We start from the raw sequence: 16,856 nt of genomic DNA on the forward strand, positions 1-16,856 counted from the left end.
AACTGGGGATAAAAACATTTGCACATAAATACAAGACCTAAGTTGGCTGAGCTCTGACACCATCTACCAAATATTGCTAAATGAGATCAACCACATCCAGGAAAACTTGTGTTCTCCATGCATTTCACAAAACCACAGAAAAGTACGGTCCACTGTGCTCATCCTACCCAAACAATTGTCACATTTGCAAATATCCTGTGCACCTTATCTTATTCACTAAAACATGATCAACTGTTGTGCGCCCTATAGTACCACAATGCATTGCTACCATGTTTGTTCCTCCTTTTTTTCATGCTATTGATAATGGATGTGTCTTTTGGGTTTTTTTATTAAAGTTTTTAGAGTTTCCATTTTTGCTCCACCTTCCCATGGTAACCTGAATCACTGTGACATAGAATAATAAACTGTAGTTTTTGGATATATAAATATTATCTCTAAATATGCTATTTGTGGTATTATCTATGTCTTTGTATGTGCATGCTCATAGGTTGCTGTCGTTGATTCTACACAGCTCGTATCACCTATCTGTATTATACAGGGAGCCTTTTAAAAAGGAAATAGAGACCAATCTGGTTCTCGAATGTGACTGGTTATTTTTGTAACTGGTAAATATAATCGGTTTCATTGTATGATGTCCTTTTTCAAATGACACAAAGAAATTTACATTTCTGTCACACACGACTGAACACTAAATGAATTAATGGACCATGTCACAAATGGCTTTGCACCAGATGCATCACAGGTTTGCACAGTGTGAAGCATTTATTTGAAAAAACAAAAAGCAGTAAGTACATCACGAAAATCGTAATTTAAAACCAAGCACGGGAAGAGGCTTACTCTTGCCGCAGCCTAACACCAGGATCCTCAATTCAACATGCCCCTTATTTTTTCAAGGTAAACTTCTAACCTTGTTCTCATCGCTCTAACTGTATCCCTGATGCCGTCTCTCTGTCCTCTTAAGCCTCATCTGCAGCAATGATTTTTGCCTGCAGGTCATCGATGTTTCTTGGCAGAGACTGAAATCTTTGTCCTTAAGATATCCCCTCAAAAAGAAGTCACAATGTGTGAGGCCCGGGGACTCGACTTCATGGTTCAAGGCAGTTATGTCTCAGGCAGGTCCTAACAAAAATCCGTCAATGAGCAGGAGCTCCATCTTGAGCCCACCATAAGCACCAGAACACCCCACCCTGTTGCTGCTGGAAGTGTTCCTGCAACTGTAGAACCTTTGGTTGTCAATCATTTCAAGGTATCATTGGAGATTGCCATGAAAAAAAAGGTCCAATGAGTGTGCCATTTCCACAGAGGCCAGTTCGCAGAGAAATCTTCTCCCAGCTCATGTTGATATAATTGAAGAGAGGTGCATATTCGCGAATATTTTGGTTAATGACTTCGCCATTCATAACTAACGCACTTGCATCCCCGACTACAAGGTGCTCTAAGAATCTGGGATTTTGATCAAGAAACCATTGGCAAAATCTTAGTTGTCTTGGTAGAGTTCATGACATCTTTGCATTCTGTATGGGCAACATTTGATGTAAAATTGCACAATGTTGTTGAATGATGAAGCTTAGATTGGTAATCCGTTCCTCCTGCTAGACACGTGAGGGTCTCTTTGCAGTAATTTATGGACTGGCCTGATGTTCCCCTTCAATCATGCTGTTCTTTGTCGACCAGAGGCACCTTTATTGAGGTTCAAACTTGTTCCCTCCCTTCAGTACTTCCTTATGTCCTTCCAAACTGGTGGACTTTCATGGGTACAGCACGCTCTGGAAATTATTCTGTAAATTCATCAGCGACATACCGAAGGTTACCAGTTCTCATCCACTCGGTAACAATGAAACCACGCTGCTCCGTAATATAAGTTGCATCTTTGCAAGGTTCTACATGTAGGTGATCTGAGCAAGACTGGTTTGACACTTTTCTCGCTGTAAAATGGGAATTATGCATTGTGGAGATTCCAGCAAACATTACATAATGACAAAAAGACATCTTTTGACAGTATAAATTCAACACCAAAACAGCTATTTGGTGCAAAGGCATTTCTGACTTGGTCCATCAAACCACTTTGTTCTCAGTCATCTGTGACAGAAATTTTAATTTCTTGGTGTCATATGAAATAGGATGTCATAATGAAACAGATAATGGTTACCATTTACCAAAATAATTAGTCACATTCAAGAATGTGACTAATTATGTGACAAATTACCTCAGTTTCCTTTACAAAACACCTTGTATTGGGTCACCCGGGCAACCCGGGACAGTGGAGGGGTAAACGCATTTAGCAATCAGCCCTTCCAAGACCGATAGGGGTCGGTCAACAGTAAGACCGAGGTGTTGAAGTCCAAGCCAATTCCTGTGATTTTGGCTACTGTGCAAACGGTCCACTCTGACTAGGCTCTTTTCTGGTCAGAACCGGTGTTGGCCAACAATCATGCACAGGGGACTTCCCTATTGCTGCTGCTTGGACAACAAGGTCTATTTAGGCGGTCTGCATTCAAACAGGCTGGGCAGAGGGAGTGAATGCCTGGCGATTGACAAGAAAAAAGTAACCTAACACATCCAACCACTCTATCTCTTGCATGGCTAATCGAGGCACACGCACCGGCCCCAACAGCTAACTCCATGCATCAGCCCACCTTTGCCCAAGACATCTTCACTAGGAGCACCTAAGCATGAAACAGAGAAGAGCAGCTACCCGGGCCGACTCCCTGTCTTTTTCTGGGAATGTACCAGCGAATGCGCCATTGGATCCAGACCACATCCCTACCGTAGCCTGTCGAGACGTAGGATTTCTGACCCAGCTGACATCGCCTTGGTCCTCTCCTCCCTGTGTACAATACACAGCCAACCTTCCGGGCCAGAGAGAGTGGAGGCCTGGCAGCTGTCAAGGAAGGGAAGGAAGCCTTATCATGTACCATTCTACCATTGGTAACGGTACACTGAGGCTTGTAAGGAGACGAGTCCACGCCTCACCTGCTAACCTAAGCGGCGGCTACACGCCCATGCCCTCTGATGTCCAAATCCTCTTCAGTGTTGGCACTCAGGCATGGATAAGACAAAAGCGCTTTTTGGACTAACTCCTTTTGTTGCTACTATGGCAAATGCACCATTGGAATATGGATCCAATATGGCGTGTCCATTCTACCTCACAGTTGCCTCCATTCAGATCATGTGAGACTGTATTTTCTGGTGAGGAAACATACCACACAATCAAAGTATTATGTAAAACGAAGGAAGTGATTACGACTCCTTCCATATAAGAGCCCTCCCCGCACCATCTCCTCGGTGTATTTCTGGTGCATACCATGTTTGTTACACTTCGTTCCCGGTGTGCGTCGGAGGACAAGTCGCTCTTTATGCATCTAGAGGAGGAAATTGTGGGAGCTCAAAATGCAGCTAGTGTTCATGCTGCTACACCAGCTAAAAAGCGCACTTCTAAGTGTAAGAATGTGACGCCTACCGCTGAACCTGGTCCCTCAAGCCGCACCAGCACCTCAAGTCCTGCGCAAGATCACAGCTTGCAGGCTGCTGTCTATTATTTACTGCAGCACACAGTTGCGTCTCTAACCAATGCATTTAATACCTTTACTCGCGATCCTTCGGCTCCCGGTGTTATGATTCCTCCTGAGGGAACTGAATAGGGTGAAATCGCTGATTTTAACCCAGTTTTTGATTATCCTGTACCCGCATGGCACAACAATTTCAGGGATGTTTCTGGTCTTGTACACAAGAGGGACAATTTTTCTGAGAGATGTGGATACACCCCTTCAAGGGCAAGAAAATAATCACTTGTTCATGGAAGCTGGCAGCCCTTGTCAAAAACAACAAAAAAGAGGGCCCAGCCATAAACCATCAGTTGGCTCAAACTAGAAATGTTCTGATAAGAGGTAAAATTCAAACAAAGAAGCTCAATGAGAAACTGAAGCTTTATTCTAAGCCTTAAAACTGCATTAACTTGAGATTGACCTGGGTGAACCCTGAAATCTGGTCAATTCTAAAGCCTGTGACACAAGCTCTTGATGCGAAGATGCAGAAAATCCAAAACTGCTTCATTCATGGGTCAATTGTGATTTCTATTGTAGCTGATGAGCTCCTCCGAGCACGTACTAATAAGGCTGAAAGTAACCTTGATGCAGCGAAATTAGTTTGCAATCTTATTGATGCTGTAGCTATTCTTAGCCATGGTAAATCACTGTTGAATTTACGTCAGCGGGATGCAACTTGACCTGATTTTAGCCAAAATTACTCTACACTGTGCTCCTCACAAGTTTCTTGCACAAGAGCATACCTCAAATTGATATCCCTATATTAGGAAGATTGAGACTAAAATTACCTCTGATAAATGGTTTTGGACACAGTTACACATTGTCACATTGAATTTGAGAGATGCCGATTCAGTATGTAATTCTGACCCTGATCCAGTTTTCAGATTCTGATGCAATGCCAAGAGACAAAGAAAAAGAGATATAAATTTGTTGTGCACGAAAGGTGCAATCGTGCGAGTAGAACCTTGCCATGACCAGTTTGTGTTTCCAATATTTTTCTGACACCTAATAAGGATGGCTCTATGAGGCCCATAATTAACTTGAAGCACTTGAACAAGTATGTTAGGTCCCACCATTTTAAGATGAAAACTTTGGAGTTAGTGCTGACGCTCATCACACCAAAGTGCTATCTTGCATCTGTAGCTCTCAAAGATGCTTATTTTGCTATTCCAATAGCCAAAGAACATCAAAAATTTCTGAGATTTCAGTGGTGAGATAAATTGTGGCAATTTACCTGTTTGTGTTTTGGGTTGTCCAGTGCACCATGTATATTTGCGGAAGTTTTGAAACCAGCACAAACTTTGTCATTATGTGGTGTGTCCAACATGGTGCTTTCAAATAAACAGGTTAAATTTAAGATCACTGCATTGATTAAGGCCTCCAAAACTGGTTAGCCGCTAACAGCTTTGATTCTGTCGTCATATCCACAGAACAGTAAGGTTTCCCTCCCCTCCCCTTTTGCCTTTCCTTTTGCCTTTCCTTTCCAGGTATCTTTGGCCCCTCCCGACTTCTCTCTCATTCCGCTCCACTCCACACTGTCCTCCTGATGCAGGACTCGACTGCCCTTCTTCATTGCTCCCTCTTGCTCTCCTCCAAAACCCTCTACAACATCTTTAACCATTTGTTCAACTCACTGGGACCGAATCGGCTTCCTCAAGAACCCTCACCACTCCATCCCCTGGACCCAGATCTACAAACCTCCCAAATCCAAAAAAGGAGACACCCAGCTCCGACTTCTGCACAATGCTCCTCCCTCTCTTCTGGTTCTCCATCACCTGAACTTGGACATCTCCCCATCTTCATTCACCTTTTCCTCCCCTGTCAAGCCATCCAGCCAGCACTGAACCTTCTTCACACCGTGCTCTCCCGTCTTCTCCCCGATCTTCGCCTGGACTTTGACCTTTACTGGATCCTGATCCCCCACGCCAGGAATCGTAACCGGCAAGCAGTTAAACTCACGAACTTTCTCATCGTCAACCTCAAAAACGTCATCTACTTATTTTATCGCTATACCCGATCCTCTCCTCATCTGGTCTCACCATCTGAAATGTAAAATCATTATTGAGTTTCACTACCATCGCCTTCATTCCACTCTTGATTTCTTCTATGAAAAATGGGACAACAATGAACTCTCTTCACTGACATGGACACCAAGATGACATGGCTGATCTGATCGCTGACTCTCCCAATCCTCTTGCTTCGCCTCCCCCATCCCTGGAGACTGGCCACAGCAGTGGGCTGAATTGCACACGTTCAGAGATGCCAGAGGCCTTCTCCTTCCCCCCCCCCCTCTGAGTCCGGGGCAGTTGCTCACCCCAGCAAGAAATCGTGATTTGGGCTTTCTTACCCATTTCCCTTCCGTTTACCACCCCCCATTTTTTTTTACCTTTCTCTGTTGTTTTACTTTGTAAGAGTCCTTCATTCTTCAAAATTTTTGTCTATTTTCTGGTTTGTCAGCCTGATTGTATGATTCCTTTCATTTTGTTTAGCTTATTTTTCCTAGTCGATGGGATCTTTCCCGGGGGTAGCAGCCCGCGTAATGGGATGAGGTGTAATGCCTCTGCTCTCAGTTGAGATCCCATTTTACCTTTACTTGTAAAGTTTACACCTTGATTTTATTCTCTGTTAATTTGTCTTTACTGTCACCTCAGTCGACAATCTGTTAGTCGTGTTTCTCAATCTTCGTCTATCTTGTAGTGACAGTCTGTTTTGAGAACTGCGATCATGTTGTTTCTTTTTCGGTTTTCATTCTTCTCTTATATTTATGTATCTTTTCTGTTACATGTCATTTCTCAACTCCGTTTAACTTGTACACAAGAATAATTTTCTTCAGTCTTTCAATCTGATTTTGCTGTGTTTGTTTCTGTAATTATGCCAAGTGTTGTCGCAATTGTATTGAAAGAGTTGTATGTCATGTATTCTTTGTGTCATTCGTTCAACTCATTTTGATTGTTTTAAGAATTTCGATTATACCGCCTTCCATTTTTCCATTTGCAGCTTTATCTTCATTTATTTTTCCCCTGTTGGACAGTTATGTTTATACATGTCATTATTTCAATTTTGCTTGCTTTGCATAGAGGATTATTTTCTTTAATCTCATTCTGATTTGCCCCATTCTTTGTAATTTGCAATAATTTTAGCAGTAATTACAATAGTATTGAATGATTTCTACTGGTTGTACTCTATTTCTCCTTTGGTCAGGTTTGTTTTCCAATTATTTATTCATCTTTATCTTGTTCGTTTCTGTTCTGTGATCTGTTTATTTGTTACTTAATTAGTGTTTTAGGACTTTAGAAGTGCCTTGTTAACTGAGTATTTTGTTTCACGAATCCTTGTGAATGGCATAAACAGATTTGTCACATACATAGGAGCCAATTTCTTTAGACATTTAAAAACAAGAACAGTCTTTTTACATCTAACTCTCTTAGAAAATGGCACCCAGTTCAGTGTAGCAAACATATTCGCTGAGGGGGATAGAGAGGTACATTTGAGGATTATCCGTGCAGCTCTTTATTAGATATTTATTAAGAATGGTATCGTGGAATATTTATCTTCTTCCCCATACCATGCAACAGAATTCTAGAGTTGGCATAACTAAGCTAATGAAAAGTGTGTGCAGGCTATTTTGTCTTATATAGTTCCGGATTCTGTTTTAACATACCTAATTTAGATGAGACTGTTTTTCTTACGTAATCAATATGTGGGCCCCAACTTAGTGTGTTATCACCATAGAGCAATCTGGTGCTCCTTATAGTAGGCCTTGCCACCCCGTTCAAATTTTCATAATGACATCTGGCCAGGGCTCAACGCTAAGAGATACTGTCCCTTTTTTTTCTGTCATTACCACAAAAAGTCACATCCAACAATATTACAGCATTACAATATTACAGCAGACATTGTAGCTAGTACTTCGGGTTTCTTCAGTCATCATGTTCACCTGTCTGTGTGGCCGACCTTCCCAGATCACAGTTTTGGCTGTCCTATCACAGGTCACAGCATTAGAGTAGTATCTACCTTGCTGACATCCTTCGCAGATCGTATCCTACATCTGTATAGTGCAACATACAAGAAAACGCTAACCATGAATTACCTCATGCTGCCCGAATGAGTGTTTCAGTGAGGTTTTCATGGCGAGAGCACAAGGACCCATACTGGGGTGGGCCACCTCCATCTCTATCTAATGGCCTTCTCCTTTATTAGGTGGGTCCTCAATCATCATTCCACATGGTCTTCCTTACTCTCAATGCATCATTGCCATCCCTCCTCCAGAGTATGATCAACTCTGCAAATGTAGCGACTGTTTGAGTAAGATGTGTGCTGTATTGAGTAAGATGAGTGCTGTGGACTCCTCCCCACACTAGTGTGGGACAAGTCTGCTACCCAAACAGTTGATGGCCTCCCGTCTTCCCCACTCTGACTCAGACTTTGCACTCAGAAAAAGAAGGATGAACATGGCGGCAGTCGTAATAGAGTGCGCACCTACGGTTGATCAAGTTTTAGCAAACGCGGCGACTGCTTGGGGAGGATGAGCACAGTGGACCGTACTTTTCTGTGGTTTTGTGAAATGCATGGAGAACACAGCTTTCCTGGATGCAGTTGATCACATTTAGCAATGTGTGTAGATGGGAAATAGTCATTTTCACCTCTGCTTTCGTTTATAATACTTGTTGACAGTTATGTTTATCCTGTATATAATCCTGCTCATAATTACAGGAATCATGAATGCATTGAGGTTTTCCTTGGTATTACATGGCGGCGGCTACACCAATGCATTGTGGTGATTGAGGGTACACAACAGTTGATCAAGTTTTAGAGAATAAAAAAGGAGCAAATGAAATGTGCAAATGTAGTGACTGTTTAGGTAGGTATTCACTTGCAAATTCTTCCAGGATGAGAGGAGGATTTTTCATGTGTTACTTTCCCTCATTACTAAATAAAATAGACGAAGGTTGAACATGTTTGGTGACATGAAGTATTTGGTACTTCGGATTTCTTTTGGAGATAACCTGAACAGTTCTCAACCCTCCAAAAGGTGGATGATTATGACTTAAATTAATGCCTTTTTTGCTTTATTCTTATGTGTTTTTTAGTTGGTACTTCTGATGGATGAGGATCTGGATGGGAAAAATAGGATGAAGATACCTGTATTTTAAAGTTGTTAAGCACTGCTTTTTGTCTCTTTCAAGATAAATTTAAAAATATATATATTGTTTTATTGTTAAAATGATGCAACCAGTCTGATATATCTATGGAGAATACAATGGATGAGCACATTTAAGGTTATGACAAAATCAAGGGCTTGAACATGGGCTGTGTGCATTTCGAATGTTTGTGGGAGGAACTTCAGCTGGGAAAACATCCCCCGCAGTGCATCACTGTATTTTACTGTTTCATTAATGTATGATTTTGAATTGAAAAGTGTACGAGTCTGTCCCTTTTTTTCTAAAATTCACATTGAGAATATTACCATATTCATTACTAAATTGTTCGTGTGAATGTACTACAATGCAATGAATTTGAAGTAAATTGATATGGGGCTGTTGACTTTAGTTTTCCATAAATTTGCACTTATGGTGTAGAAGAATTCAGGAGGAATAGACTGTAGCCCTAGTGCTTTACAGAGCTGTTTATTTAATAAACTGCTGTGAAGCACTAGCTAACATTGTGCACCCACCTTTACACAGATCAAGGTTCAAACTTGGAAAAAAAATTGTCACACGTGTAAATTGTTGGATATCAATAATACAGACGGTATGGCTCATCGTTTGCAATTAGTGTGTAAAACTATATATTAAAGCCCTGATTTGTATGGTTGTTTGTGAAAATTGGTCTGATTGGGACAACGACATTCCTTATGTTTTAATGGGTTAAAGGGCTGACCCTAGTAGCTTTGTGTTATTTTAACGTTGCCAATCTTTCATTTGCACTGACTCTAGTCCTGTAGTTGAATGCACATTTTCTGTAGAGTTTCAGAGTTTCAAAGCCATTTGCAAAAAGCTTCCGAAATGGTTCCATATGGAATCGAACGTCTCATATAGAGCGCCCCCATTCCGTGTAAAACAGGCAGGCCAACGTAAAAGTCTTCCTATACATTTTTCTTTACCCTATTTCACTGTTCTCGTTAATTGTGCATAACTTGTTCACTTGGTTTTGTGAAAAGCATTATCTAAGGACAACATGGATCAAATTTTGTAGAAATATGCACAAATTTTATGCAAGTACATGTATCTTTAAAATCAAGGATACAGGTAACTTGTCTCACACGCTTACGCAATGGGAACCGTGCACGCGAACGAGCGCCGTGTTTCATGCCATAGAACAGCCCCCACGAGTCATGCCACAACTTTGTTCACACGGCTTATGAGAGTTCAAGTCATGAATATTCATAATAACCAACGCCATATAAGGACAGCCACTTTTTTTTATTAGTACATGCCTACGTGAAAAACAACACCGGCTGCACTGTCTGTGGCGCGAAGTGGTAAAATGATATCTAAATATAGTAGCAGGGGCAATACCATTATTTTGCAGGGGTCAGGTTCACGCGCGCTGTGTGGATGTTTATAAAAAATACAAGTAATGTACATGTTCATGTGTACGCTCTATGTAGCTTGCACTTTTAGTTTGGGGGATGCAAATCATGCAGTTAATATACACCCAGTACACTCTTGTCAATTCAAGCAAATGTAATAGAAACAAAATTTATTCCTGAAAAATCTGAGAATGTTGACATCAGACAAACAGAGCTAGGAATTGTAAAAACTGCAAGTCAAATTATCATATCAAAGTACTTTTACATGTTCTTAACAAGATATCGAACTTTTAAGTGATTAGAATCACGTAATATGGAGTTTTTTATCCTCACACAGTTGTATAATTCTAATTAAATCAACTTTTACAAAATTTTACAAACAGTATGTGAGCAAACTTGGATTGGGTACTTTCACAAGCAAAGACAATCATCTATTTACAACTTGTTCTAGAACTGGTTCTCATAGGATTCTTAACTGCAATTGTAAGGTTCATTTTGATCACACTCTCACCTCTAGATTGCTTTCTGTTAATTAAACTGAAGCAGTACATTGAAACAATTTTTCAAACATTCATGTCATGTTATTTGGAAATTTCAGAAAGAAAAATTATTAAACAGTCATTTATTTCCAACTTGGTCTAGCAGTAATCATTGTTCATTTTGATCATACTCTCACCTCTAGATACACTATTTGTTTGTCAAACTTATGTTTTGGACAATTTCAGAATGAAAATCTATTAAACTGTCATTTATTTACAACTGGTTCCAAATAAGACTTGAAGAGCATTTTGGGAAATTATTGTGAATCATAATTCACACTTGAATCTCTAGCTTTTTCTTTCCTATAAAACATTTTGACAATTGTACATGTTTAAACTTTCACATCATGGGGTTGGGAAAACTTGGTCTAGCACTGTCCCTGATTATAACTTGAAGAGCACACTATGAAATTAGTGTGCATCATACTTCTCACTCCCAGTTTAGTGTGTATTTGCTTTCTCATCTTAGCTTAAATTGACTGTAAAGTGACAACCGTTTCACATACTGTCATAAAACACTTAACTGGTGGAGTTTAATTGTTAATGCAAGACTGTAACACTGTAAAACGAACAACAGTTTAGCTGTATTTACAACTTGGCTTAGACTAAAGAGCACTTCATCACAGAAAAATGTTTAAAAAACTGCACTTTGTGAAATTACTGTTCATCCCCCATAATTTCACATCTAGCTCGCTTTTTCATGATTAGAAGCAGAGCATTACGACGGTGGTTTGTGGACCTAAAAAACATCTTGGTTGTTATATCATTCAGTTTCTCCAGGCCCTGCTGGGTGAAATGGGCAATAGAACCATACTTGGACAGCAGTTCTGGTTGGTGTGTCACCAAGATGTGGATGTATGGGGTCACATGAGTTGTGTGGTAGATGGATGTAAACAGATTTAACCATGCTTTACTTCTGGTCTTGAAATTGCACACTTCACAGGTTCACTGCGAAGACAGATACACAAATCGTACATCTCATCCCATAAAAATTGAAGGTCCTCAATTTTACAAAGAAGATGAGTCATGTCTTTGAGAAGCTCAGACAGTTTTATTGTTTTGACACAAGACAAGTTTTTCAGAACCTGTGAGAGTCCTCCATTTGAGTTTGTTGGATGACCGGCCTATGTAAAACGAAAAACCTGATATTCCAATACTAGCCACAAATGTTTCCAGTTTTACACAGTTCTTGTGTTTCTTTCTGTCAAATACTCTGAGAGAATTTTTGTCTATCTCATCAGCTCTTCTGAGATCAGCAATCAGCAAGTTTAACAGTACGTCTGTAATGCGCAGGAACATGTGAAGGGTATCAATTACTACATATTGGATCTCTATTGAGGGAAATATTGGAACATGTGAGCAGTTATATCTTGCACATTTCTTAGGCAACTGGGAACACTTCTGTATTTCTTCTACTGTTCTACAACCTTTCTTTCTATCTGTCATTGACCATTCAAGGGGAAGTGTTATGGAATTCTTTTGATGAACATTTACAATATACACAGGAATAAGTACAAGAAGCACTATCAATTCCACAGCAGCACAATAAAAACTTGTAATCACCTCCCAAGCAATAGATGATTTTGTATGCTCTACCATCCACAACAACTTCTGTTAAGTCTTCAATGTCCCTTTTCACATCTGCCAAGTGCTTTGCTAAGGCATCATAACCTTCGGAATCCTGAAATATGGACACAAGATAATTGCCAGCTGATGTCCCTGCACGTTTACCTTCCTCAATTACTGTAAATGTAACATTTACCACATGAATGTTCTTACCGATCCAGGTTCCATCACCTGATAGCTTTACATGAACCTCATCAGTTTTTAAAGAGCCTTCTCTATGCAGAGTTTCCACCGGCTTTTCAATGAGTACTCTTATGCTTCTCTGAAAACCTACTGAGTCTTTTGCTGGTGTATGGGATATGCTGTCCAAAGGTATATTATTAACCGACTGTTTTAATTTATACAATGAAGGTAGGTCTTCACAAATAGTAGTGAGCTTCTGATAAGCTTTGTCAGAAATTCCAAATTTATCTTTTATGAAGGTTAAATTTTAGAGTTGTGACAAAGAGTGTGTACTCTCTGGAGATAAATTCAAACTTTGAATTTCACCGGTTTCTGTATTTCTCAAAGTAAGCTTTTCTGCTTGAAAACCACAGAACTCAAGAAACTTTAAAGACTGCTTGCAGTCATCAGTAATCCGTGCCTTTCACCTGTGCTGGTGGGCTCTACTGTACCTGTGCAGTGCAGCTTTCTTCTGTCTTCTACACCTGTTTATGATACAGTTAGCAACAGTGTTTATACGATGACGATCCCCAGCTCTTGAAAAATTGGTTTTCCCAGTCTCAGTTCTCACCAAAGTTCGCTGACAAAATTTACTGTAAAGGATTTTAAACTGCCAAATAGCATTTTTGATCATCCATTTCTTAAATTTGTTCTGTTGACGACCTCCTTTTTTGATTGTCTCAGCTGAGTCAGGAATCTAATGACTTTGACTCGTAATTGACGCGCAAGACGTGGGGTGAATTCAAGCTCCAGATGGTACTGTTTGCAGATGTCGTAAACAATATCCTTAACTGTCTGATTTGAGACAGTTTTTGTCAAGTGTTTCCTGCTGATAATATCATGCAGAAACTCCAAATGAAGTTTAACAAATGAAGCTGAAGCTGCTGAACCAGGCATCAGAGTGGTACATCTTGCAGTGATCTTTAAATTGTCTAGCCACGAAACTCACCGCGAACAAATGAAAGTAGTGCATAAAATCCAGGTTTCATTTGCACCTCTGCTCCGCTCTTGTCAAAGTTGCTGATGAATCTGTGCCTCCTCAGTTTTACTGTAAATGATCCTGGAATGATGTAGGTACAATTGCCGACACTTTCTCTTCGTTGCATCCAGTTTCTCCCGACGATTTCACTCAACTTGTCGGTGTTAACTTTCTTTGCAGACTGGCCACAGTTTGGAAATGTGGAGTGCATTACATCCTCTTCCACGTCCCTTTTTATCACAACCCTTGGAGATTCCTTTCTTCCTGATTTTAGTGATCGCTTAATGTCACATAGAATACGATGAACAAATAATTGTTGTCTATATTTCAAAGACTGCAGGGATGGACTAAATTCAGGATTGTGCTGCTTCAAATGAACAACTTTGTCTTTGTGGACCCATTCATTGAAGGTTTTTGACCATCCAGGGTAGGAGACAAAAAACTGAATCTTCTTCCTCCTTCAGAATCTGCAGCAGTGTTTAAAAAAACAAGGAAAAAACAAAATAAGAATTTATCAGTATAATAAACAAAGGCCTATAAACTAACTGTTTGAGTTTAATCATATAAAAATGACTTCAGGTTAACAAGTTGAGCTGTGAATTAAGAAGTAACCTACAGTCGTCTGGTCGCTGTCTAATTTAACGTTTATAATATGCCTCAACTGTCATCAAATATCTAGTCAGTTTCAGTGTAACATTTCATTCCCATTCCTTTGATAAAGCGAGGGTAATGCCCAGTGCGTTTTTGTCTAAATTGTCCCCTTGTACAACATGTCAAACACCCATCGATATTAATAGTATCGCCTAACGTTAAGCATGCATTCCATGTACAAAACTTTTCACTGCAAGTCCATGCATGTTCAACGTCTATCCCAACTTTTTAACACTTACCTCGATTTCAAATAGGTCACTTTCTTTCCAAGTGGACTTAATTTGTCTTGATTAAGATATGCACTGCCTGGGAATATGCAGATCGCTCAATTTTTAGTAAAAATGAATGGGTTTCGTCGCACATTTCCGCTGAGGCGTTTTCATCGCGTTCACAGCAAATGCATAGCGTAGTGATGAGCAAAGATTGTATAGCGCCGCTGCGCGGCGCTATACAATCTTTGGTGATGAGCCTCGCCTAGTGACCGTATGTCACATGACTCGCGTCACAATTTGATTCGCCAAAAGTTGTACCCGTGGCAACTGCAAAAACGCAAATGGCGCCCTCTGTCAGTCCTGGTGTGCCAGTTAATGGAGACATTCGAATCCTTATGCAAAACCATTCCAAAGCTGACCCAGAGCCAAATGCCCAAAACGTTTTTCTGATACAGTGGTAAAAAAAAGGAATCCATATAAAGTGGGTTACAAAGTAAGATCTTCAAGAAATGTAGGCTTGAGCGCCGTGTGATAATTTTTTGTGACAAAAACATACATAATTTATATATACTTTATCCACCTTCAGCCTCAGTTGAATTTTTGGAACGTAAATATATCAATTTAATTTGTAAGGCAAAAGGATTAATTTCAAATTAAACAAATTGATTTCATTTAAGTAGAGGAATAACTAAAACTGAATTACTGTATTCTATGTGTCTAAAGCATCATTAAAAAGAAAGAGCCATACAACCTAAAAGAGACTAGCACCATTCCATTTGACAGATTACATCGAGTAAATATTGATTTGATTCAGGGAAGATGGTAAAAAATGGCTTCCTTCTGAATTATGAAAGGGCTGAGTAGCACCCTAATCAGAATCGTGACATAAATTCGTGAACTGGAACCCAGTCAAGGGTGAACTGAATTTGCTTGCCCTGATGAAGGTACCCAGCTACCGAAAGTTCGGCAATCACATATTTCAGAGTACTGAAATATATATTTATATATTTGTCAATATTCCTTCTGAATACGATGTCTACCTAATTGACTGTAAAGTATCAAAAAGGAATAACAGAGGTCTTTTGTGTTTTTCAGAAAGAAAACAACTTATTTGTTTATTGTTTAATTGCATTCCCTCAACTGGTGGATTGATCCTCACAAAATGGCTTCTTTCTGAATTAAGTGTCTTAAAAAGCTGCGATGCACCACAAATGTACCATTGTGAATCTGCCTTAGGTCGTTTCAAAAGGATTTAAACCCCATACTGTTAGACGCCAAAAAAAATTTTTGTACATTTTGTTCTATCTATAGAATGCTTTTACTTGACTATTAAAGGAAGGAATTCTAAATTATAGTAATCAAAAATTCATATAAATCTGTTTGTCGTTTTACCAAAATTATCTCCATGTCCTTAACTCTATAAATATTAATAAGCATGATTGGAAGTTGCAGATAAACCAGTGCAGCTTTAGTAATTACCATGCAATCAAATAAATCAATTGTCGGTCTTAATTGTTTCTTTTGTCGATAATGGTAGAGGGTCTGCAGCGCTCATTGTACCCGTAGAGCCACAACGTGTGCATTTCTGATCCACCGAGAGTTCAAATATTAACCCAGCGTGCCTGGCCGAATGCTAGCCATCTTAATATCTTCTCATTTCTACTTTGCGTCGGATGATCACAGATCGTAGAATTTCCCTAGTAATTGTTTTCGGGTATGAACCTGCTGGTTTATATTTATTTGATCGATTTAAAAGAATTCAACTTTTACTTGTATATCTTTATTCCTTCTTTGTTTTTCTTTTTCTCTCTCTCGTGTAAGTTCGTTTTGGTAATGAAATGGATTTAAAAAAAATGTCCTAGGAACAGTAGCTAGTAAGCTTGAAGAAACCTGTAGAGAGGAAACAATGATAATAGTCAAGGAGCAAAGTCCAGAAAACCCTCTAATTTAGGAGTTAGCTCAACACCCCCAACATCTAAGGTTTGACTTCATAAAGTGGTAGTTTATACCTTACACATCTTCACTAGGTAGTATGTGGTGTCAAATTGTGGTATCACTTTTGAGAAAATCGTGATTTTTTGAAGAGTCAAGCCTTCTTTCAGTGGGGATTTCTGTAAAGACCAAACACTGTTTACATATTAGGCTTATAACACAATGTATTTTTTAGTGCAAGTTTTATCGCATTTGTTTTGGTACTTACATCATTTAAAACTATAATAAAATATTTACTACAAAGATTTTATTTTTCAATGGTTATTTGTTATAAAAAACACTTTAATATTAGTATTTTAAATTATTAATAATAAAACTTTTGGTTTTTGCATATAGTCTGGTGCCTCACATGAAAAAGAGCTATTCGTTTTTCATGCAACGGGTCTGGGTTTCAGATCAGGTTACACATGGCAAGCATAGCTTAGTCACGTTAGTTGCAGATCATCCATAGTTTTCGACTTGCAAATGTCTCTGAAGTTTGACAAAAGCCTAAGGCATTTGTTGCAGCATTCGACAGACTTCTGCCTGATGACTGAAGAGGACAATCAAGCTTATTGGTAGGTTCCAGAAGTGTTTTGCATAACTTTTTTCAACACGATTTGTCATGTTTGTTCATGA

At 39.4% G+C, this 16,856-nt stretch overlaps 1 protein-coding gene across 2 annotated transcripts in view; it reads left to right on the forward strand.

The window, feature by feature from the left end:
- LOC147795366 (SID1 transmembrane family member 1-like) overlaps positions 1 to 16,856 on the forward strand; it is a 79,696-nt gene that overhangs the window by 26,632 nt on the left and 36,208 nt on the right. The window contains exon 7 of one of the 2 annotated variants that reach the window (XM_087131994.1): positions 8,636 to 16,795. The exons of the other annotated variant lie outside the window; for it this stretch is intronic. Within the exon in view, the coding sequence (XP_086988120.1) occupies positions 8,636 to 8,698 (63 nt within the window). The 3' untranslated portion in view covers positions 8,699 to 16,795. The remainder of the gene's footprint in view (positions 1 to 8,635; positions 16,796 to 16,856) is intronic. 2 annotated transcript variants of the gene reach the window in all.

Source organism: Acanthaster planci, unplaced genomic scaffold, assembly GCF_054643075.1.
Source record: "Acanthaster planci isolate LZ-2023a unplaced genomic scaffold, COTS_SCS Contig50, whole genome shotgun sequence".
NCBI classification, from domain to species: Eukaryota; Metazoa; Echinodermata; class Asteroidea; order Valvatida; family Acanthasteridae; genus Acanthaster; species Acanthaster planci.